Raw genomic sequence first — 23,930 nt, forward strand, 5'->3', positions numbered from 1 at the left:
TGAGGAAACCACATTTGCACTGTCATGAGGATATTATATTCGCAATGCCATGAAGAAATCACATTTGCAATGTTCTGTGGAAACGACATTTGCACTGTCCTGAGTAAACAACATTCGCACTGTCCATAAGAAACCGTATTAACAGTGTCCCGAGAAAACCGTATTCATACTGCCCTAGGAAAAAACATTCACAGTTTCATGAAGAAACCACATTTATAATGTCCTAACAATATTCGGCTGTCCGCCGGTAATGCAACACTTGTAACTGATGTATACGAGGTTAACTGGTCAAGCCATGGATACGGCTGTCCGCCGATGATGCAATACTTGCAACTGATGTATACGAGGTTAACTGGTCATGACATGTATACGGCTGTCCGCCGTTGATGTAATACTTGTAACTGATGTATACGAGGTTATATGGTCAAGCTATGGATACGGCTGTCCGCCGGTGATGTAATTCTTGTAACTGATGTATACGAGGTTAACTCGTCAAGCCATGGAAAGAAGTGTCCGCCGATGATGCAATACTTGTAACTGATGTGTACGAGGTTAACTGTTCAAGATATGTATACGGCTGTCCGCCGGTGATGTACTTGCAACTGATGTATACAAAGTTAACTCGTCAAGTTATGGATATGGCTGTCCGCCCGTGATGTAATTCTTGTAACTGATGTATACGAGGTTAACTGATCAAGCCATATATACGACTGCCTTCCGGCGATGCAATACTTGCAACTGATGTATACGAGGTTAACTGGTCAAGCCATGGATACGGCTGTCCGCCGATGATGCAATACTTGTAACTGATGTGTACGAGGTTAACTGATCAAGCCATGGATACGGCTCTCTGCTGGTGATGCACTGCCGGTTCTTGTACTTGATGTATACCATGTTAACTGATCAAGCCATGGATACAGCTGTTTTCCGGTGATGCAATACTTGAAACTGATCTATACGAGGCTAACTGGTCAAGCCCCGGATACGACTGTCCTCCAGTAATGCATTACTTGTACTTGTAACTAATGTATAGGCGAGGTTAACTGGTGATTCAGTAACAGACAGACACCATACCATCCCTATATAGATTACAGCTTTCTGTTAGATGGAGGCGCTAGGGGTCACTGAACTTCTCAGTTTTGCTCAAGTGGACACAACTATTCTTGTCACCAGAACTCCGTAAAGGAGCTTTATTACAAACACACTCTGTTCATTTCCGATAGTCCATTAAGTCCACCTAAGTGTATCGCGTGACAGCCGTATTATTACTGTGACAACGTAGAATTTTTTGATATTTGCACGCAACTTAGCAGTTGACACTCAGATACATAAGCAGCCGATTTATACCCCGTCCGAGGCGTTATAATGGCAAATTCCTTTTACCAAGAATTAACTAACCGATTACACATGCACGGACTCCAATATAGGACGTAACGCTCTAATGCACGTGGCACGTGTTTTGCACAGATGCGTAAGCAAACGATTTATACCCTGTTCGAGGCCTTACAGTGGCAGATTCCTTTTACCAAGAATTAACTAACCCCTTACACATGCACGGAACAAGTACCCCAATATAGGACGTAACGCCACAATACACGTGACATGCGTTCTGTACAGAAGGGGAATAAACGACTGCTAGATTTAGGTCATACAACCTTGTTACTATAGCATTTGTACACCAAAACTGTGGCACGCATAGTTTTGGAAACACAGCACATAAATGCGAAATAAAGCGTAAATTTAAGGCCTATATGCACATATCCTCCAGTAATGTCACTACATACGTTACGTCCATGCACACGCATATAGGCCTGTGCATATGTCCGGTGTGTATGATTACCGTGGTTATAAACTCACTTTTTTCAAAGAAGTAAGTAACAATTTTCACTTAATAGCTAGTACGTGTCTTAAAGTTATCAGACGATATCGTAAGAGGCCCAGAAGTTATCGTGCTTCTCCAACCTCACTACTCGTCATGTACGTATATATACACATTACCTTCGATTTCCATGCACATGTACAGCCGCTTATCACTCTCTTCGTGTTTCCTATCATCAAGTGTAAAAACAACACTTTTACATAACATTGTATGTTCCCGTTAATCTCTATGGTTCAGCAGAACATGAACACCCTCAGTGGTGATACATTTTGTAGAGTCGGCCATGTACCCTAGTACGATGACCAGTATTTGAAGTCGTGTTAACCCTCCTGCCGACTGCCATATGAGGAAGTCATGTACCATAATCACACATTGTACTAACAGCTCTTCGTTTGGATGAATAGGCCTATTTATGATGGTAAGGGGCCCTCTTAACATTTAGCTTTAGCAGTGAGGTTCACCAAATGGTGATTTTCGCAAAGGATTGGATAGCAGTCATTCCCCGAAAAGAAATAATCCAGTAGATTAACACGGAATGAAAGCAATATTGTAGCTACATCGTGGTGAGATTAAAAATGTGGAGTATCGTAAAATATAGTATCGTCCCTCTCTAAGAGCGGGAATTTTAGAATAAAACAAACCCTAACAAACGCATTAGTCATAAATGTATATCCTTTATTAAAACTATATTCATGACACAATTTACCTACAAATTATGTAATTAGTATATCACAACCCTTCCAGTCCTCTGGTTCATGCACTTACCTGTACATATACGGCAAGGTATATCCAGTAATACCCCTCTTGTCAACACTGCGTGGATACAATGTATTCCATGTAGCCAACACTGCGTAGATACAATGTATTTAATGTAGACAACATACAAAATAGCACCTCGAAAAATACATGTAAATTTGTTCTGTAGCACACAGGGCGCATACACTGAGAGTACAATGCTGTAGTGCATGCAGACCCACGTATACTTCATCACAAAATAGTCCTTTCTTATCCTCGGTAATGAATACTGTTTACTTAATACCTTTATAAATACGTCTTTGAAACATACAATATATGTGCGGTATATGTGCGAGAATGCATTTATCTGGCCTGGCACAAATGTTATACTTCATTTTTACGATATAATCTAACTGATGCTGAGCATGGTGTGTATTCCCTTTATTTGATTGATGTTTTACGCTGTACTCAAGAATATTTCACTTATACGACGGCGGCCAGCATTACGGTGGAAGGAAACCCGGCACAGCCCTGGGAAACCCTCGATCATCAGCAGGTTGCTGCCACATCTTCCCACGTACGGGCGGAGAGCACATGCCGTTATAATTTAATCACCTTTCAGCTAACAATGGGCGACAAGTTGTATTTGGGCCGCGAAAAATATTTTATAACTATATGAAACCAATGTAAAAAATAATGAAAATGAAAATGAAACTTAATTGTAAAGAATTGCAATACAGGTCGTTGATGCATGCATATTAAATTAAATGGATGACTTCCAATACAGCCACACGCGTAACAGCTGATGCTAGCAAACTTCACATAAGGTGTTTCATGTATAACACGGTCAGCAGGCTGGATCTCGATTATCCGTTAGAAGGCAACTAATGGTGTTATTAATTGTTCTTAGATTAACAGCAGCACAATGCTGCGCTCATCCCACAGTGCAATTTACCCTCAAATTATATACTGCAATCTTAGGAACGTTGTTAACTATAGTTGACCTCTAGTAAGCAACGTTTCCGTTTGATTTATTTTATTTATTTGATTGGTGTTTTACGCAGTACTCAAGAATATTTCACTTATACGACGGCGGCCAGCATTATGGTGGGTGGAAACCGGGCACAGCCCGGGGGAAACCCACGACCATCCGCAGGTTGCTGAAAGACCTTCCCACTTACGGCCGGAGAGGAAGCCAGCGTGAGCTGGACTTGAACTCACAGCGACCGCATTGGTGAGAGGCTCCTGGTTCATTACGCTGCGCTTGCGCGCTAACCAACTGAGCCACAGAGGCCCCCCCCCCCCCCCATTTCCGTTTGAAGGCATATATATATATATATATATATATATATATATATATATAGGCCCTCTCATTAATAAAGTATTATTTTTTGCAGATGATGAGATACAGCTCTGGTAATGGAGCAAATTGTACTATCACGTAGTCACTGGCAAAATTTTTGTATTTCACCCAATGTCTCCTTTGAATTACCTCCCTTGTCACACGACACCAATTTTGACATACGCGGCTTGGAGGCGTGGAACTACTATAAGTGGGGCCTCGTCTCTTGGAATATGCAGTATGTAGGTTATGTCAGGTAAGAGAAATATTTTCAGCGTAAACGAACGGATAAAACACGACATGAGCCGTTGAGAGAAACAGAAATGTCCAGAGATCTTACATGCAGTCGATGTAAGAGTATCCATATTTCAACGTCCGCTGAAACTGTTGCACATGTAGGCTTACAATATAAATGCATTTTATTACGGGATTATTAAAATTCCTCCGCTCGGCTTAAAAAGTTTGATAACGTTTATTCTGGGCTTAACAAATTAATTTACAAAATTAAAATCTTTCTTGAAGGTAGGTCGTCAACTAGCTTAGATGCAACCTAATTAGTGGTTAATTGCGCCTACACACGCATCTCTTAAATGGGAGGGTGACCTGACTGAAGGTTATGGGGGCCTGTCAAACACCAGGCAGCAGGACCTTCACCTCATTTTACTGGTGTCACATTTTCCTTTTCCGGCTCATCATGGTGATGTCACGTTAAAAACAGCATGACGTTATAATAAAATCTGACACACTGTAAAAGTGTAGACGTTACGCTACAACCCATTAAAAAAAAAAAACAATGGCCGAAGGTTATGCTTCACACTAGCGCCACCTCGTCGGATTAAAACAATATGTCGCCTGTCCAATCGCCTTAGTACACTGAGCCTTGTGCACAATATAACCGAAGCCCTTATCAGTCCCAGGAATTAAGTGGACCGCACTTTGAAAACAACATGTTCTCAAGCGAAAGTGATGCTTGCCGACAGGTAAATCACGTCTCTTGTTTATGCCGGTTGTTCCCGGTGTCATCTACACGTCTGTTCTTTATGCCACCTACGCACCAGATTTACGGGGGACTTGGAGAGGACTCGTTTTCTTGTGACACAGGCTGAAGTAGCGGTGCTGAGGAGTTCTCGATTTGCTCTGTACACGACCCTTCATCATCGGATGTCAGAATATCCAGGCATGGCGAACTGTTATCTGATTTAGAGAGGGAATCATCTTGAATATGTGGCTCAGAAACTTCCTCTAATTTCTCCGTGTCATCTTTACGTGTAGTTTGTTGGGCTGACTTTTCAGCATGCCGCCATTTCATTCGTCTGTTCTGAAACCACACTTTCACCTGCAAGTAGAAAATAATTACAAGGTATGGATTTACGGTTACTTGGCACCTTCTATTCTATTTTGGAGTGAATGAAAGAACAGAAGGACTTCTGTACGTCTTTAATTTTTATATTCAAGCCAGGACACAGCTGACAACTGGAGCCTCACATCAGTATAGGATATTGATTTTTTGGTGCACCGATTAAGAAAACAAATAATGGCAGTCCCAATTAGACTAAGTCCCACAGTAACCTACCTGAGCGTCTGTCAGTCCTAACATGGCGGCCAGCTGACGCCGGTCCGGCTTGGTCACATACTTTTGTACCTCAAATCTCTTCTCCAGACCTTTTCTCTGTAGTTGTGAGAAAACGGCACGTGACCAGGAGCGCTTACGCTTAGGGTGACTTGGGCAGCTGGAATCCGTGTTCAGCACCGAGTACGGACCTGTGTCAACCACATAGCCAACTGCTAAATTATATCTCACTGTTTTCTTAGTGACGAAAAGAATGTTGAACCTTATTTCTAGCCTTCAATAAAAAATAGGGAATTAGGGCCTATGCATGATCAATGGCAAAATCAACCCTGAATTATATCATAGTAATCCGCCTAGCTATTTACTTTAAAAAGTATGCTATTTTTATATTAAATAATCATCTGGCCATATCTATAGCTTCAATAATAAACCCACAGAGGCAGCAGTCCTTAGATGAAATCTCCTATCTTTTTAAAGATAATGAAAAAAATTCCAATTCGGCAATTTTTTCAAAGTAAGAAACTTATGCAACACATAACAAAGGTATTCAAGGAGTTACAATAATACCTGGCAAAGCGTCTGTGCCGGAGGTAACTGGGTACTGAGGCGGACGGAGAGCGTGGACAGCGGAAAGTGACGAAGTGAGTCCTGAAACACGCCGACAAACGACGTATGGACATGAAGAGGACGTACACGGGCACGACGTAGGGACGAAATGCTCGCCACGGCTGGAGCGATCAGAGGTTTTACCTGAAGTCAGTAGAAATCGATGTCATATTACGAATTCTTCTCATACTGTCAAGTATCTGTCGTACACACAATTTATTGTGACTAAATATTATTAGCTTCTCAAAATTTACGAAACGATAGATAAATTTGTAACATAACAAATTATAGGCACAAAACGTTCAAAAGTGGAATCAACAAAACAAGTCTCCGTAATTCTTAAAGGATACACAGAAATTCTATAGCAAATCAACTATTCCGAAAATACCTGTCTTACGACAGTACAAAGGAACCATTGGGCTAATGGTTTTGGAGACAAAGCACAGTGAGATTATGTAATGAAGGCAAACGCATTTATGATTCATATTTCCATGACTGGACACTGCAGCCTTGCATCCATGGTCACAAAATCCAGACTTGCATTAACTTAAAATTCAAGGTATTTACATCGATTTAATGGATATTTTTGAACCACCGACCTTTTTTTATCTTAAAAACTACATGGCCTAAGAAAATTATATCACGACCGATCGCTGTGGAGACTTATGAAGAGGAAGAATAAAAAACAGTCTATAATATGTGAAAATTTAATAACATAATTAATAGAAATATGTAATGCCTAATAATGACGAGTATCGGTAACTAATCGTTCACCTATGTCTCCACATGCGATAATTTTTTAAAATATTAATTCAATAATTTATATATTCATTAGACTGGTGTATTACGCCGTACTCTAGAATGTTTCACTATAATTCAATAATTTATAATCAAATAATTAATAATATTAATAAATAATAGTTAAGTGTGTGGCTGTGCAAAATACGTTTAAAGCATATATGCAAAAAAAAAGGAGAATAACTTGCCATTTTCATTCTCCTTGCTTCCGACTTTATCAGACAGAATACGACTGATACCAAACTTGAGCTCACTAGTGCCAGATTCTTGAGGCTTGCTCTTTTTAGAGAAATCCAGAACACCGTTAGAACTGGCAATTCCAGTGACCACATCGGTGACACCCTCAGAGCTAAGACGCTTCAGACGTCCCAAGGGGCTCACACGGCCCACAAACGACGACTCCGGATGAGTTGGCAAGGGTTTGGGGCGAGATGTAGATTCAGTTTTTCTTGGCGTTTCTGGGTCTGTCAATTGAGGAGAGTCACAGTTCTTGTCCCCATGGGACAGAGTGGGTCGATAGGGTCGGGGATCTTGTCGCCCCATGTTACATTTGCCGTGCATTAGGGCAGCGTAAGCAGCCTCGTGGTAGGCGCTGTACGACGTCCAGTAGTTCACCGCGAATTCCAGAGGCATCATGGGAGGACAAGTCAGACAACCGTTAAGGTACATGGTGATGATGTGGGGCAAAACACAAAGCAACAAAAATTATGGAGACACTGCACAACTCCAGGAACACCCAATTTAATCGACAATGACGCTAATAGAATCCTTACATCCCAAAGGAGGGGCATCTGGTGAAGGCGAAAAGAAATGACAACCAAAAAACAAACTTCGCCAAGATTGAAAGTTCCACACCCTTTCTTATGCACGGTAAAGATTTTTTCTCAAAGTTAACTTGCGGAAGAACGCGCTGTAAGAGTTGGTTGGACGGAGTCTGTGCAGGTTGAATAGCGATGTGGCGAAGCAGCCTCCGGTATGGGATCCAAGTGTCGACGATAGAAGTTGATACAGACTGATATCAGTAACAAACCGACTCCGATACTAACTAACATCGTGCTGGGGGTCCGGGAAATGCCGAACTCTGGCCGACAACTAAAGTAAACTCACACGTGAATTTTACCCCAAATAAAAATGTTACCCGAGCCAGTCATTCCGCTTTTCAAACTGTCGAGGTCGGGCAGAGTAAGTGTGTATATAAAGATGAGGAGGAAATTTCGCTATCCTGTTTCCTGGCATAGGTTCCGGGTAGGGGAAATTCAGCCATGGCTTGCACATTGCGTCGTTTTAATTACTTTCTGACCGCCCCCAATGGGCAAGCCCCGCCCCGAGGGCTGAGGGACACCCTTTCTTCACTTATCCCTGTACCTCTTCCCAAGTTTCGGAAATTCGGACATTATTCCTAATCGCTTGCAAATCTTGGCGCATTCCATAGACCTCGATGTGTCAAACAAAACCTTCGTCAGCATACGTCATCGAGATAGACGGAGGCTATCTCTAGGGGAAAGGAGGGTATGTAAAATAAACATGGCTTTAATACCGAAGCGATATGTCGCTTTAATAGACCATTCTTTAAGATTCGGTTTGAGCCGCGTCAAGACCAATGATCTGTGACATTTTAATGATTAGTGTAAGGGTGATGCTTGGAGTTGGAGTTACCGTGTGGCTTCAAAGATTAATTTTACATCACTTAATAGCCCGCTAACGGACAAGTTCTCTGCCATCATATCCCGGGCCAGATAACCCGGCGTTTAGTACTATCGCCACCCGGATGATGTCAGCTTTACCGGATTAAATTAACAGTTCCAGATAAGACGGTTTACCACCCCACCCACCCCTAACTCATCCTGTACGGACATGTGACAAACAGGAGAAACCGGGTGCTTAGCACCGTACGCACTGTCAGAGTAGTACTAACATATAAGCTCAATAAGTAAAATGAAAAACTAAAGCGCGTGAATTATTTCTTTTCGCAACCGAATTCCTCACTGACGTCATTTTTATATGCATGGCCTTATTACTAAGATAACGTCAGTGCGGACAAAATTAGCTGAAGTTAGATTCCGAACGTTGTAAGCTGTACCAGTGGGAACAGCACTATACATAAAATGTCGTTATTAGCTGCATCAAAGAAAACCGAATGTTAAAATACTACTATAATACTACTACTAGTACGGTATATTTACCTTGATAAAAGAGCGAAGCTTTTGACGTCACAAATACTCTCACCTTCTGCACGAATGAGCATGTCGGGCAACACGTGAATAATTACAAAAATATATATACACAAAAACAACCATGTCCAAAAAACATATGTTCGCATGAAAAACAAATAGATAGAGAATGTTGAGATTCACATTCTGCTTCCTGATTATCGCCTTATGATTGTAACATAAACATGACAAGGTTACATACCACAGGTACAATAATAACGGCATCAGACTATAGTCTGTTTCTTTTAACCAGTCGGCCATATTCAGATGTCTGCAAAATGAAACATTCTCAACATTGCCTTTCGTTAGTATAAATCTCTACACCTTGATATCTTGGAAACCCATATAATTGCAAAGGAAATGAAGTTTAAATGTTTTTTTTTAATTCATGATGCTAAACTCAATAAGCTTGGTTATGATATCAAGAAGTCATTGCCACGGTTAACGTCATAATTATTCAAAAGCAAGTGGCATCTTGGGCAATGCATGGGCGTGGAGAGTAATTTGTTTTACAATGGCTGCACCAACGTGTGGTTAAAATAACTCCACACAATAACACAGCCAACACTGGGTGCGGGAATAGGCTACATTGCTTTTATATCAGAATGTCCTATACCATCCAGCACTAAAACTATACCGCCGTGAGATCATATATTACTACGAGATAAAGTAAAATTCATTTATTAAGGTTATGTTATACTGAAACGTATAATTTCAAATAATGGCAGCTTAAGACCGATAACAGTTTTGCTAACTGGTGTCGCAGTCCGTCAAAAAACGTTAAACTCCGCCCAATATCTAACATATCACCGATTGTTGTATAATTATCACCCGAGGCAAGGAATTCCTGCCATGTTTATGCAGTTTAATATTATGACATAGTAAAAATGGTTCTAACTTCATTTTCTTTGCAAGAACTTTCAACATACCCATGTGTAGAGTTTGTGTTGTTAAGATGTCACAGACTAAAGGCAATTTTGGTAGCCAATATATGACTGATTTTACAGACAGCTGAATATAAGCGACAGGCAAAAAGAAACGGGCAACAGGAAGGTAAGACACTGTCACACATCAAGATGGAATCTGTGACCAAAGTATATGTAACTCTCAGGATATTCCTCACAGAGTGGTTTTATTCATAAAACACCGCAAACAAGGAAAGGGCGTGTATTAAAAGAATTTGAGAAACTTTTATTAGCTACAAATAACACGACTTTCCATAATTACACAGTAATACACGATAACCTCTCCGAACATGTCTCACAATAAGCAATTTTCCCGGCTGCATGACACATGAAATCACCTGGAGAGATTTGAGAAGACACTTGACCGACGTCATTCTGGATATACAATACTCGATGTTCGTACCCAATCAAAAGTAATCCAAACCTGCATGTAACGCCAATCCTTAATAGGTGTGCAATTAGGTGTATATAGGTAATTCTATACCTGCTCAATGCTATTAGGTGTAACGTGAGTAGGTGAAGCAATACGACACACTGACCGTCTTATGATCAATGGTTTAATTCTATGCCCAATCATGTGTCTGCATTCTACGATACATTGGGTATAGTCTACATAAGGGGTTTAAAAGTTTTAAAGGCCGCAAAAAGGGTACAGCAATTAAGTTACACTCTATCATTTGCTGGAGTCAACTGAAAGATTAACATAGTCTAACTGGTATGTCGAAGGGGCTATATGTTTATTATAATCCCTCATTATTTCTGCTTCACAGGGAATGTTCAGTTGCGTTATCGCTAGCAGAAGCTGGACGGGATCTTTCCACATGACTGGTTGAAGCAATGGCCGATGTCGTGCATGATAGAATTCAATCCGGAAAAATTCAATCTAAACAAGCACATTCAAAGAATTTATATCTTTCGTTAAATATGTAGAAGTTAGGCCTATATGTATGAATCCAGATGATTTCTGAACTTGATCTGTGAGACCACAAAATGAATCTGCACAAAAAGTTTTATTAAAATCTGACAATATTTGGAGGAAAATAAGGAAGGTGCGACAGGGGGACAGGCGAAGGGCGTTCCTAATCACAAAATGTAGCGCTTTGACACAATGAAACTCCTAATGCCATGACACAGGGGGGACAGACGAAGGGCGTTTCTAATCACAAAATGTAGCGCTTTGTCAGAATGGAACTCCTAATGCCATGCCACAGGGGGACAGACGAAGGGCATTTCTAATCACAAAATGTAGCGCTTTGTCAGAATGAAACTCCAAATGCCATGCCACGGGGGGACAGACGAAGGGCGTTTCTAATCATAAAATGTAGCCCTTTGTCAGAATGGAACTCCAAATGCCATGCCACGGGGGGACAGACGAAGGACGTTTCTAATCACAAAATGTAGCCCTTTGTCAGAATGAAACTCCAAATGCCATGCCACGGGGGGACAGACGAAGGACGTTTCTAATCACAAAATGTAGCACTTTGTCACAATGAAACTCCTAATGCCATGCCATAGGGGGACAGACGAAGGACGTTTCTAATCACAAAATGTAGCCCTTTGTCAGAATGAAACTCCAAATGCCATGCCACGGGGGGGACAGGCGAAGGACGTTTCTAATCACAAAACGTAGCACTTTGTCAGAATGGAACCCCCTTATGCCATGCCATTGGGGGACAGACGAAGGGCGATTCTAATCATAAAATGTAGCGCTTTGTCACAATGAAACTCCAAATGCCATGCCACGGGGGGACAGACGAAGGACGTTTCTAATCACAAAATGTAGCGCTTTGTCAGAATGAAACTCCAAATGCCATGCCACGGGGGGACAGACGAAGGACGTTTCTAATCACAAAATGTAGCGCTTTGTCACAATGAAACTCCAAATGCCATGCCACGGGGGGGACAGACGAAGGGCGTCCCTGACCACAAAATGTAGCGCTTTGTCAGAATGGAACTCCTAATGCCATGCCACAGGGGGACAGACGAAGGGCGTTCCTAATCACAAAATGTAGCGCTTTGTCACAATGAAACTCCAAATGCCATGACACAGGGGGACAGGCGAAGGGCGTTCCTAATCACAAAATGTAGCGCTTTGTCACAATGAAACTCCAAATGCCATGACACAGGGGGACAGGCGAAGGGCGTCCCTGACCACAAAATGTAGCGCTTTGTCAGAATGGAACTCCTAATGCCATGCCACAGGGGGACAGACGAAGGGCGTTTCTAATCACAAAATGTAGCGCTTTGTCAGAATGAAACTCCAAATGCCATGCCACGGGGGGACAGACGAAGGACGTTTCTAATCACAAAATGTAGCACTTTGTCACAATGAAACTCCTAATGCCATGCCATAGGGGGACAGACGAAGGACGTTTCTAATCATAAAATGTAGCACTTTGTCACAATGAAACTCCTAATGCCATGCCACGGGGGGACAGACGAAGGACGTTTCTAATCACAAAACGTAGCACTTTGTCACAATGAAACTCCTAATGCCATGCCATAGGGGGACAGACGAAGGACGATTCTAATCATAAAATGTAGCCCTTTGTCACAATGAAACTCCTAATGCCATGCCACAGGGGGACAGACGAAGGACGTTTCTAATCACAAAATGTAGCCCTTTGTCAGAATGAAACTCCTAATGCCATGCCAACGGGGGGGACAGGCGAAGGACGTTTCTAATCACAAAATGTAGCGCTTTGTCAGAATGAAACTCCTAATGCCATGACACAGGGGGACAGGCGAAGGACGTTTCTAATCACAAAATGTAGCCCTTTGTCACAATGAAACTCCTAATGCCATGCCATAGGGGGACAGACGAAGGGCGTTTCCTAATCAGAAAATGTAGCACTTTGTCAGAATGAACTCCTAATGCATGCCACGGGGGGACAGACGAAGGACGATTCTAATCATAAAATGTAGCCCTTTGTCAGAATGGAACTCCAAATGCCATGCCACGGGGGGGACAGACGAAGGACGTTTCTAATCACAAAACGTAGCACTTTGTCAGAATGAAACTCCTAATGCCATGCCATAGGGGGACAGACGAAGGACGTTTCTAATCACAAAACGTTAGCACTTTGTCACAATGAAACTCCTAATGCCATGCCATAGGGGGACAGGACGAAGGACGTTTCTAATCATAAAATGTAGCGCTTTGTCACAATGAAACTCCTAATGCCATGCCATGGGGGGGGGGGACAGACGAAGGACGATTCTAATCATAAAATGTAGCCCTTGTCACAATGAAACTCCCAAATGCCATGCCACGGGGGACAGACGAAGGACGTTTCTAATCACAAAATGTAGCGCTTTGTCACAATGAAACTCCAAATGCCATGCCACGGGGGGACAGACGAAGGACGATTCTAATCATAAAATGTAGCGCTTTGTCACAATGAAACTCCAAATGCCATGCCACGGGGGACAGACGAAGGACGTTTCTAATCACAAAATGTAGCGCTTTGTCACAATGAAACTCCTAATGCCATGCCTTGGGGGGGGGGGGCGGGGACAGACGAAGGACGATTCTAATCATAAAATGTAGCCCTTTGTCAGAATGAAACTCCTAATGCCAATGCCACAGGGGGGACAGACGAAGGGCGTTTCTAATCACAAAATGTAGCGCTTTGTCCACAATGAAACTCCAAATGCCATGCCACGGGGGGACAGACGAAGGACGTTTCTAATCAGAAAATGTAGCGCTTTGTCACAATGACACTCCAAATGCCATGCCACGGGGGGGACAGACGAAGGACGTTTCTAATCACAAAATGTAGCACTTTGTCACAATGGAAACTCCTAATGCCATGCCACGGGGGGGACAGGCGAAGGACGATTCTAATCATAAAATGTAGCCCTTTGTCACAATGAAACTCCTAATGCCATGCCACGGGGGGACAGACGAAGGACGATTCTAATCACAAAATGTAGCACTTTGTCACAATGAACTCCCTAATGCCATGCCACAGGGGGACAGACGAAGGGCGTTCCTAATCATAAAATGTAGCCCTTTGTCAGAATGAAACTCAAATGCCATGCACAGGGGGACAGACGAAGGGCGTTTCTAATCATAAAATGTAGCACTTTGTCACAATGAAACTCCTAATGCCATGCCACAGGGGGACAGACGAAGGGCGTTTCTAATCATAAAATGTAGCCCTTTGTCAGAATGAAACTCCTAATGCCATGCCATGGGGGGGGGGGACAGACGAAGGACGTTTCTAATCACAAAACATAGCACTTTGTCAGAATGAAACTCCAAATGCCATGCCATGGGGGGGGACAGACGAAGGACGTTTCTAATCACAAAACGTAGCACTTTGTCAGAATGAAACTCCTAATGCCATGCCATAGGGGGACAGACGAAGGACGTTTCTAATCACAAAATGTAGCACTTTGACACATGAAACTCCAAATGCCATGCCACGGGGGACAGACGAAGGACGTTTCTAATCACAAAATGTAGCACTTTGTCACAATGAAACTCCAAATGCCATGCCACGGGGGGGACAGACGAAGGACGTTTCTAATCACAAAATGTAGCGCTTTGACACAATGAAACTCCTAATGCCATGCCACAGGGGGGACAGGCGAAGGGCGTCCCTGACCACAAAATGTGAGCCTTTGTCACAATGAAACTCCAAATGCCATGCCACAGGGGGGACAGGCGAAGGACGTTTCTAATCACAAAATGTAGCGCTTTGTCAGAATGAAACTCCTAATGCCATGCCATAGGGGGACAGACGAAGGACGTTTCTAATCACAAATGTAGGCTTTGACACAATGAAACTCCAAATGCCATGCCACGGGGGGACAGACGAAGGACGTTTCCTAATCATAAAATGTAGCCCTTTGTCACAATGAAACTCCTAATGCCATGCCACGGGGGGGACAGGCGAAGGACGTTTCTAATCACAAAATGGAGCGCTTTGTCAGAATGAAACTCCTAATGCCATGCCATAGGGGGACAGACGAAGGACGTTTCTAATCACAAAATGTAGCGCTTTGACACAATGAAACTCCAAATGCCATGCCACGGGGGGACAGACGAAGGACGTTTCTAATCACAAAATGTAGCACTTTGTCACAATGAAACTCCAAATGCCATGCCACGGGGGGACAGACGAAGGACGTTTCTAATCACAAAATGTAGCCCTTTGTCAGAATGGAACTCCTAATGCCATGACACACGGGGACAGACGAAGGACGTTTCTAATCACAAAATGTAGCCCTTTGCCACAATGAAACTCCAAATGCCATGCCACGGGGGGACAGACGAAGGACGTTTCTAATCACAAAATGTAGCACTTTGTCACAATGAAACTCCTAATGCCATGCCACGGGGGGACAGACGAAGGACGTTTCTAATCACAAAATGTAGCGCTTTGTCAGAATGAAACTCCTAATGCCATGACACAGGGGGGACAGACGAAGGGCGTTTCTAATCACAAAACGTAGCACTTTGTCACAATGAAACTCCTAATGCCATGCCATAGGGGGACAGACGAAGGACGTTTCTAATCACAAAATGTAGCCCTTTGTCAGAATGGAACTCCTAATGCCATGACACAGGGGACAGGCGAAGGGCGTTTCTAATCATAAAATGTAGCCCTTTGTCAGAATGGAACTCCAAATGCCATTATGTTATAATTATGTAGACTTTCTCTTTCTGAAGGTTCACGATTGTCTCTTCTATAGAAAACATTACACAGAAACACTCAAAGCTATTTACTCCACATGATGTACGATTTTTTTTATTTGGCAATTAAACGCGCAATTTCCGATGATAAATGTTCCTATAGGGTGCTTGTATATTCTTGCGGGTCTTCCAGGGGAAGTGAGTGCTTACATCTGTATTATACTGTAAATCAAGATGGCCTCTCCTATACAGCACTCCATAATACCGCTTTCACACGTGTTCTTGTAATTGGTTCACATAAATAACGGGTTGACTAAGCCCCGATTAGTGTTCATCCATATTTATGGTCATAAATGATGGCATATCTGCAGACTTTCTTCAAAACACCGACACACGTTTCCATTATTCTGAAATTGAAACCTCTTGCTCTACTTATTCCCAAATCACACACTAAAGCTATAATCAATACAAACTCAATCACTGAGCGGCATTTCGCGGACCTCACAGAAGCCTGTGGGAAGCTGGCTTGTTTCCTGTCATCGCCAGTATGATGGAGCTCCACCCAGCTATACATGCCCTTTTTCATATGCACCCTACAGGGCATGTACACCCCGTAACAAAGATCCCGACACAGGGGATACTAAACCGCCTGATGACGGCCAAATTAAACTTGTATCCTGAGAGTGGCAAGCTATTAGGAGTGTTGTTGATAGGTGCAGAGAGGAATAAAGACCGACAGAGTACGGCCGGTGGGGATATTTACGGTGTTGTTAAGGAGATGGGTGACGGGTGAGCTAGAGGCAATTCCTGGCAAACACTCTGACACGGGCAGTATACGATCGACAAGTCAAACCCTCTGTTTAAAACACTTGCCTCCTCACTGCCTTCATTACACTCATAAAAAAACGTTTTAGAGAAAAAAAGCGACACGCCGATTAAGCGAAATTGATAGAATTAGCCATTTAGTATAAACAAAGCACCGACGCAAACACGCAGCGCATATAGACCATGAACACACGGAGACGGGTGATCAGACTTGAAGCGATGGGTGTAGGTATTTTTAGTATAACTCTGCCAAAGTCAGACAATCAAACAAACAGTATATTCAGTTCAGTAACTACAGAATTCACATAAAGACGCGAAATACTTAGAAAAGAAGGATTTCTAGATCGTCAAACATACGTTTTCTCCCCAATGAAAAGTCACTTCGTTGCAATGAAAAAGGAAGAGGAAACGGATATATAAATGCACTGCTTGGAATTTAACTGTCTGATAAATTCTATTGGGACTGGTGTTTTAGCTCTTTTTTGTGGGGTAACTCTTATCGAGCAACGCTGTTGCGAGAATAACGTTTTGAAACAACTCCAAATGTGTCGGATTGACGGTAAGTTACCGCTGTTGTACGCGCAATTAATGCTTCCCTGCCATAAATAGATGTCAACACCATGTTCCTACAAATTAACTAACCTGTTCTTCGGTTGGCTAACGAAAAATAATCTGACACAAATCGACAAAAAAGGACATTTTGGAGAGTCTAGTGTACTGCGGGTGCCACCTCTATAACTCACGAACTACTTTGTTATAGGTTTGGAAGTTAATACTTTTCACGAACAGACGTAAATGCCATGGTCCCTTTGGTTCGACAGTCTCACAACAGGTTAGTTAATAACACAGAGAAAACACCGTTAAGGTTGATTTATGCTAGGGAAGATTTAATGCGCGTAGTGAACAGCGGTAAATGTTTTCTTACTGTCAATCCGACACAGCTGGAGATGTTTCTCTCCGCAACTCTCCCAACTACGTTGCTCGGTAAGAGTTAACCCACTCCGCAACTACATTTATGCTATTAGCAGGGTAGGCCAATCGAGTTCATTTTCACAAATTAGACAAAATGAAAACCGATGAAGTTATATTCATTTATAAGGCCTGCAGTTAGTACACCATCCCTCCAGCACGTGCTCTTGCAAATTCGTCCGCGCGATTCTCCTATTCACCATTTAACCGGACATTTGTCTTAACGAGCCTGACACGCCATGATATAGGCCCTAAACTGATAGATCACAGAGCTGAAACTTAAGCCACATGCTTTCACAATGTGGAGTATATATAAATAACTGTTTGATAGGCGCATATGTCTCAAACGGGTCAGCTCTACCAGGTGTATGGTCCTACCTCATCCGGGATAACAAACCCTCCTTCTCAAGTGGTCAGCGACGTGGACGCCACCCCAATGTCGCACTCAAGGACAAGACAGCACCTGGCTAAAACATATTTCAATCGAAAGCAGGATACTCAAGCTTTCTAAAAAAATAACACACTTGATTATTTTTAATGAGATTTCATCGAATAACATGTAGAACAAAATGACAATATTCTGCACAAATGGCTGGTGTGAGTCGCGGCAACCATCTTGAGAATTTATCCAGTCAAACACGTTGCTATCCAGGCCGAGCGGCCTAAGCTGTGACGTAGCCTTTACCCATTCACTCCATGGAGATGATAAAACAACAACTACCGCATAAGACATCATTTTGAGATCTGCTTACAACGATTAGTTACGTTGTAGCCGAAGGGCCATTTTCACAAAGTGTGTGGGTCAGGTCTTACGGACCACCACAGACGTAAAATTAGATGATTTTACAAGCTGTGTAATATTCAACGGTGATATCACAAATTATGCAAGACAGTAGCATCCGTCCTCGGCCCAAACAGCATTCATCTTCCCAAATACTTTTTTGTCGTTCATTTTAGCGTTTAGTCAGCAGTTTCGAAATGGTAAATATCAAAGTAAGTGCAAAATCCATTAGGGAAGTTTTATGGGAATGAGAAGACGGCATCTCACCGGACAACGTTTAAAATTAATTAATAATGTTGTGATATAATATTTCTCTCTCTGAATTTATCACAACTGAAGAATTTTAACTTTTGCTCCTTCGTCTTTCTCGCATACAAGACATGTTTTTTTCCTGTTTCCTTTAATAAAACACAATAAAATTATTGAAACGCCGTGTTCAGGTCGAGGTGACTTCTCTGACGTCCGCGACACCTAGGTCAGCACAGCTCTCATCTAAGAAGCCAGCGTTACAAAACTAAAGCATAAAACCCAGCGACAATCAAATGCCTAGATCAGCCTCAGTGGTTCTTAGGTTTTATATGAATTTGTTCCAGATCCTGAGGATGAATCCAGTTGTACAACAATCCTATTGAAATTTTGTAAACATTTAGGCCTAATCACCAGAGCAAACACTCCGGAGGCTACGACCTGAACCAGGACTACCCCGGCCTTGCATCTGCGTAGATCTGCTACTAGGTTATTGGAACAGAGTCGGTGGAGTTCCTTGTAAATGATATAGTAGGCCTGTTGTATCCACAGTCCAAGCAGTGGAAGAAACATTCTTCCAGTATGTACAATATGTGAAATAACCATATATATAACTTGGGCCTTCATGGTCGAAGTTCACAACTTTTATCTGTCATAGGCTACTGCTAGGACTATTATACGGAAAATACCTTCAACGTTAGAGAGCTAGAGTAAACGTTACGTCACCTTGTCTTCGATAATGGAGACATGCTGAAGCTGTGTCAAGACGAAATTTCATTGAACTTCTTATGAGTTGAAAACAATTTTTGAAAATATTTAGTGCCGATTTAAGATACTTTAAATAGTAGCCTTTCAGTGGACATGAACATTAGTCAGGTGCTGCCTTTCACTTTAAAGTGCCCTAATGAATCTACGCCGCTATTCATTCAAACTTCACCTCTCAACCGTATTGTCTCACACTTCAATTTTAGACAGGGCCACTCCATGGAAAGAGACCGATAAAAGTCCAGAATCTACGCCTCGCCACAGACATTCGTATACCAGCCGTGAACCAAAATGGGCGCTCCGGGTCAATAATCGCAATGCCAATTCCTAAAATGACGTTTAACACACCTCAACAAAGATCTAAGAAAGCAGCCAACACTTTTCAACGATGTTGGAACGACGCAAGAAATGTTCCAGACGAATGAATTAAATCAGTATTCGAATCGTGTGCCATGTTAGTTTATAAGCTGTAGATAATCAAAATATGTGTCTGAGTTGCACTTTGAGTGCGACTGCTCATATATCCAAAGTAGTGATCTACGATTCAAAACGATGAATATACCGTCCATGGTATCGGTTTAAGCAGAGAATATCATGCCAGACATTCTGGACGCTCTGCCTATATTTACATACAAAAAGAGTATACTGATGGAGTGAAGGCGTTTGATGGAATAACCTTGACACACCATAGTTTTAGAAGTAATTACTGGCGGCGTTGATTGAACATGCTACAAGGAGAGGTGTGTATACACCATATGCAGGACCCTTCAATATGATGGTGTGATAATTTACGATGTCAAAGTTGAAACTATACCACGTAAAGTCGGCGAGACAGGAAAGCGTATTTGGTCCTCGTATACCTGCAGGTCAAGATAAGATGTATTGTACGCCATCACACAGCTCTTCGTGTCCTATTTAGCTGTATCGTTAAACAGACAAATATTATTACAGCATTCGTCGGTTATATTTAGGCCTATGTTGTGCACATTTAGTCCTATGGATCACTGTCGTTCAACAAATGTAATCAAAGGCGGACACATTTTCCAGGTTGTTAATTGCAAATAGCTTTAAATTAGCTTGATTAAATTAACGACCATGCAAGTTGATTTTTGGCTCAGTTGCTTAAAGCGTCGCCCTCGAATGTTGCAGAGGACAAGGCACCAAGAGGGATGGGTGAAACAAACTTTTACCTGACCTCTACAGGTATGTCAGCTATACGGTGAAGGACAGCGTTCACAACTGGCACTCTTCCTACTATTAATTTGATCACATTTGTAGGATATGAGTAGGGTCTCCACGGAAATCATTCCCGATTACCGTGTGACAATCCAGTTGACCATGGAAGTTTACATGAGAAAAATTTCGGCGCCGACAAGAATCATGGGCACGGTGAATACATTGAACACTTAACACTCTTTTATGTTTTTGTTTTCCACCACGCAAATCTGGCTTCAGTCAATATACATATATATATATATTCATCAAATGGGTAATTGTTATTCTCTCAATCTTTGGTGTGTGTATTTTATCCCAGTCGCATCTAACTTGACATCTGTCATGCAAAATACTTCTATCTTCAAAATGCTTCACCATATAAGGCTGTCGCGCATACTGACAAGTGCTGGAATGCTGAACATCGTGGTGTTTCCCAGGTCATGATGACGTCAAGCCATGGACAGAGAGAGGATGAGAATTGACGTTGAGTATCCTGCCAAGGCCTTTGTGACCCAATACGAGACAGCCTTACACTGCAAAGCAGTTGCTGCAAATTATTGATTTATTTTGTTGTATCATACTCATTGTTGCTCTCTTCGTATAGAACGGTTGTTCATGTCGTACAGGTATAGTGTTTACATGTGTCCTCAGAACTCTTACAGTGTCCACGGATGTACGTCAGTACCGTTCACACACACTTCTGACGTGTAGATCTATAAATACCAGTAATCATGCTACTATTATAAGAGGACCAAACATTCTAAAACACAACAGCCCACCTTTACTGACATGTGCACGTGCCCTGACTACGTCATGCAGGAACGGCTCAAAGCATTTATGGGCTTTTACAAGAAAAACAAAACACATTAAGTAGTGCTGTGGTCCAGAAATACCGACCAACCACATGTACCTGACATGCCTTCAGTGTCGTGGGACAATCATGACTTTACAGTTAATGTACGCAATAACACTACTATCCACTACTAGAATACGCACGTGTTGGGTAAATGGAGATGAAAACACGAGAGAAGAATATACGTTCATTATTTGTTGTTTTGTTTCTAAATGTAGACACACAAATTGACCCCTGAATTAAATATGCTTTTAATAATAATCCTACTGTAACAACATATGGGATGTCACACAGTAGGCTATATTCTGGATAAAACAGTACTGATCGATTGGCATCTTTTCATCAAGGCGTCACAATGTTGAATCTAGCCTGTGCCGTGTCGTATGAGCACTACCATTTCTGGGCTCTTCATGTGAAAGCCTATGGCCAGATATATACATGATCACTGCCTCTTTATTGTGATAATGTATTGGCAGATACCAGGCAAATCTCCTATGTGCCTGGTGATACATACCAGGCATGTATTGGCAAATACCAGGCAAATCTCGTACATGTTTGATCAGCGACTCTGTAATGTGACAATAACATGTATTGGCAGATACCAGGCACATCTTGCGTACACATGATCATTGCCTCCTTAAAGTGACATCTTTTTTGGCAGAGATCAGGCGAGTATATGTATGATCAGTGCCTCTGTAATGTGACAATGACATGGTTTGGCGGAGACCAGGCATATTTCGTATTCGCATGACAAATGTCCGCTGCATGTCTCAGATGATATGTGTACATATCAGACACCACGCCCTCATTTGTCTACGTTCACGACGCTATAGATTCTATACTAGTATTTTACATTATAGCCCTTACTATCGCAAAACCACTCTAATGATAAAGCATGATAGCCGACGTCTGAATGAAAACAACAGATCAATATCTCATGTAGAATCACGTAGGCCTACCTATGTTGTATTAGTCTCACCTAAAACGCATTCATAAAATCATACAGGGCTATGCCAGAATGCCCCTTATCAGTGTGTACGGCACAGCATGCAGCGTGTGCCTTATCATACCTTATCAATTAACCCACAAAATCATATGAACCACCCGACATGTGAATCTCCAGGAATACTGACAACGGCCTACACAGCTTGGACCTGAATGACCCCTCTCATTAACAAAACCAGATATATATCTATTGTGATATACGCATATAATATGATAATGGTAATTTGATACTTATTATTAAGAATAATGTGATGATCCCTGTGAATAATTTTACACTCTCCGCACGGGTAGCGCACCCGGGTTTGCCAGAACATCCTAATTATCAGGAATGATGGAGGTATTTTAACAGCTAGCGCCATCTGGCGGACAATATTGCCAGAGAATAGCCACATGAATGGGTAGCTTGTTAATACGAGATTCACATAAGAGAGGCTGGCAGAGATCATTTGCTTCCGCCTGACAGATTGATGGCCGGCTAATTTCTTTAATAGTCCGCCGACTGTTTCGGATAGTTTAGCCAATTACTTATCGCAGTTAAAAGCGCGAAGGTGTATGTATACACGGACCGGCCACACGCACAGGCTCTGTCTACTGTCTGCCAGTCGCTCCTACACAACGAGTCGGCCAAGAATTAATTATAAGCCATTCCCTGTAAACCTTGTTTGTCTGATCTACGGGCTAAATGATACTAATATATCCTCCGTTTGGTCATTTAATGTCGGACGGCTGTGTACGTTCCGAAGGCTATTTCCTTAAGAACCAGGCAGCCGCCAGCGTGGGACTAACCGGATCATTGTCCCGCAAGACGCACCTGACCACAAAAACACCGCGTCCACAACTGCAAACCATGGAGTCAATGTTGCCTTGTGAAAACGTTGGGAGCGGCCATACAAATCATAGCAAGAGTTTTCCCCCTTGCGCTTTGTGATTAAACATGGCTGACGTTTGCATGCAGAGACCATATTTTTGGCGGAGGCGGAGTAGAGGTGGACACCGTGAAGAGAATGGAGAGAACCGATGCCTCACAGATCTCCCGAGTCACGGATGTAACACCGTTTAAATTTGGTGGCGTTTAACCTTGTGTGTATTAAGTCTGGATCTGTTTAGTAGCACATCCGTCAGCGACTCGCTCTACATCAAACGATTATAAACTGCAACACACACACAACGGCTATTTCAACTAGCGCCTTCTCAAAGGTTGTTTAATACATAATCTATCCATTTGGTGAAATTGGATTTTTTCAATCTGCTGATGGCGTATCAACATACGGCCTCAAGCAATTAACAATTTGGCATTACTGACTTGACACGATCAAACGACAGTATTCAATTCATCCATTAACCAACTATATCCAACTGTAAATGCCGAACTGTGGACCTTTATCCAATTCGGAGAGTTGTCTCGGAGGGAGGTCTGTATCCTATCAACACTCAAGCGACAGATTTGTTTATCATGTACAACACAGTTAAATATTCATGGTGTATGAACTACAGACGCTTTACATAGAAGGCAATATTTCCG

The 23,930-nt window shown here is 42.2% G+C and overlaps 1 protein-coding gene across 1 annotated transcript; it reads right to left on the reverse strand.

Annotated features, from left to right (window-relative positions):
* Positions 1–4,099: 4,099 nt before the first annotated feature.
* LOC135466324 (H2.0-like homeobox protein) lies at positions 4,100–7,780 on the reverse strand. Its single transcript, XM_064743753.1, has 4 exons — positions 7,119–7,780; positions 6,094–6,282; positions 5,530–5,717; positions 4,100–5,292 (listed from the first exon to the last, which is right to left on the reverse strand). Exons 1-4 carry the CDS (start codon positions 7,597–7,599, stop codon positions 5,017–5,019), a joined length of 1,134 nt encoding a protein of 377 aa, XP_064599823.1. The 5' UTR covers positions 7,600–7,780; the 3' UTR covers positions 4,100–5,016.
* Between the last annotated feature and the right edge of the window lie 16,150 nt (positions 7,781–23,930).

Source organism: Liolophura sinensis, chromosome 6 (genome assembly GCF_032854445.1).
Source record: "Liolophura sinensis isolate JHLJ2023 chromosome 6, CUHK_Ljap_v2, whole genome shotgun sequence".
In the NCBI taxonomy this organism is placed as follows: Eukaryota; Metazoa; Mollusca; class Polyplacophora; order Chitonida; family Chitonidae; genus Liolophura; species Liolophura sinensis.

What these genes read in the sequence shown, in the direction of transcription:
- LOC135466324 (XM_064743753.1), bottom strand. Translation starts at nt 7,599, where the DNA reads ATGTACCTTAACGGTTGTCTGACTTGTCCTCCCATGATGCCTCTGGAA. An exon ending in CGGCACAGACGCTTTGCCAG is followed by an intron (nt 5,718 to 6,093) that starts GTATTATTGTAA and finishes TGGTTGACACAG; the next exon opens with GTCCGTACTCGGTGCTGAAC. An exon ending in TAGGACTGACAGACGCTCAG is followed by an intron (nt 5,293 to 5,529) that starts GTAGGTTACTGT and finishes TTCTACTTGCAG; the next exon opens with GTGAAAGTGTGGTTTCAGAA.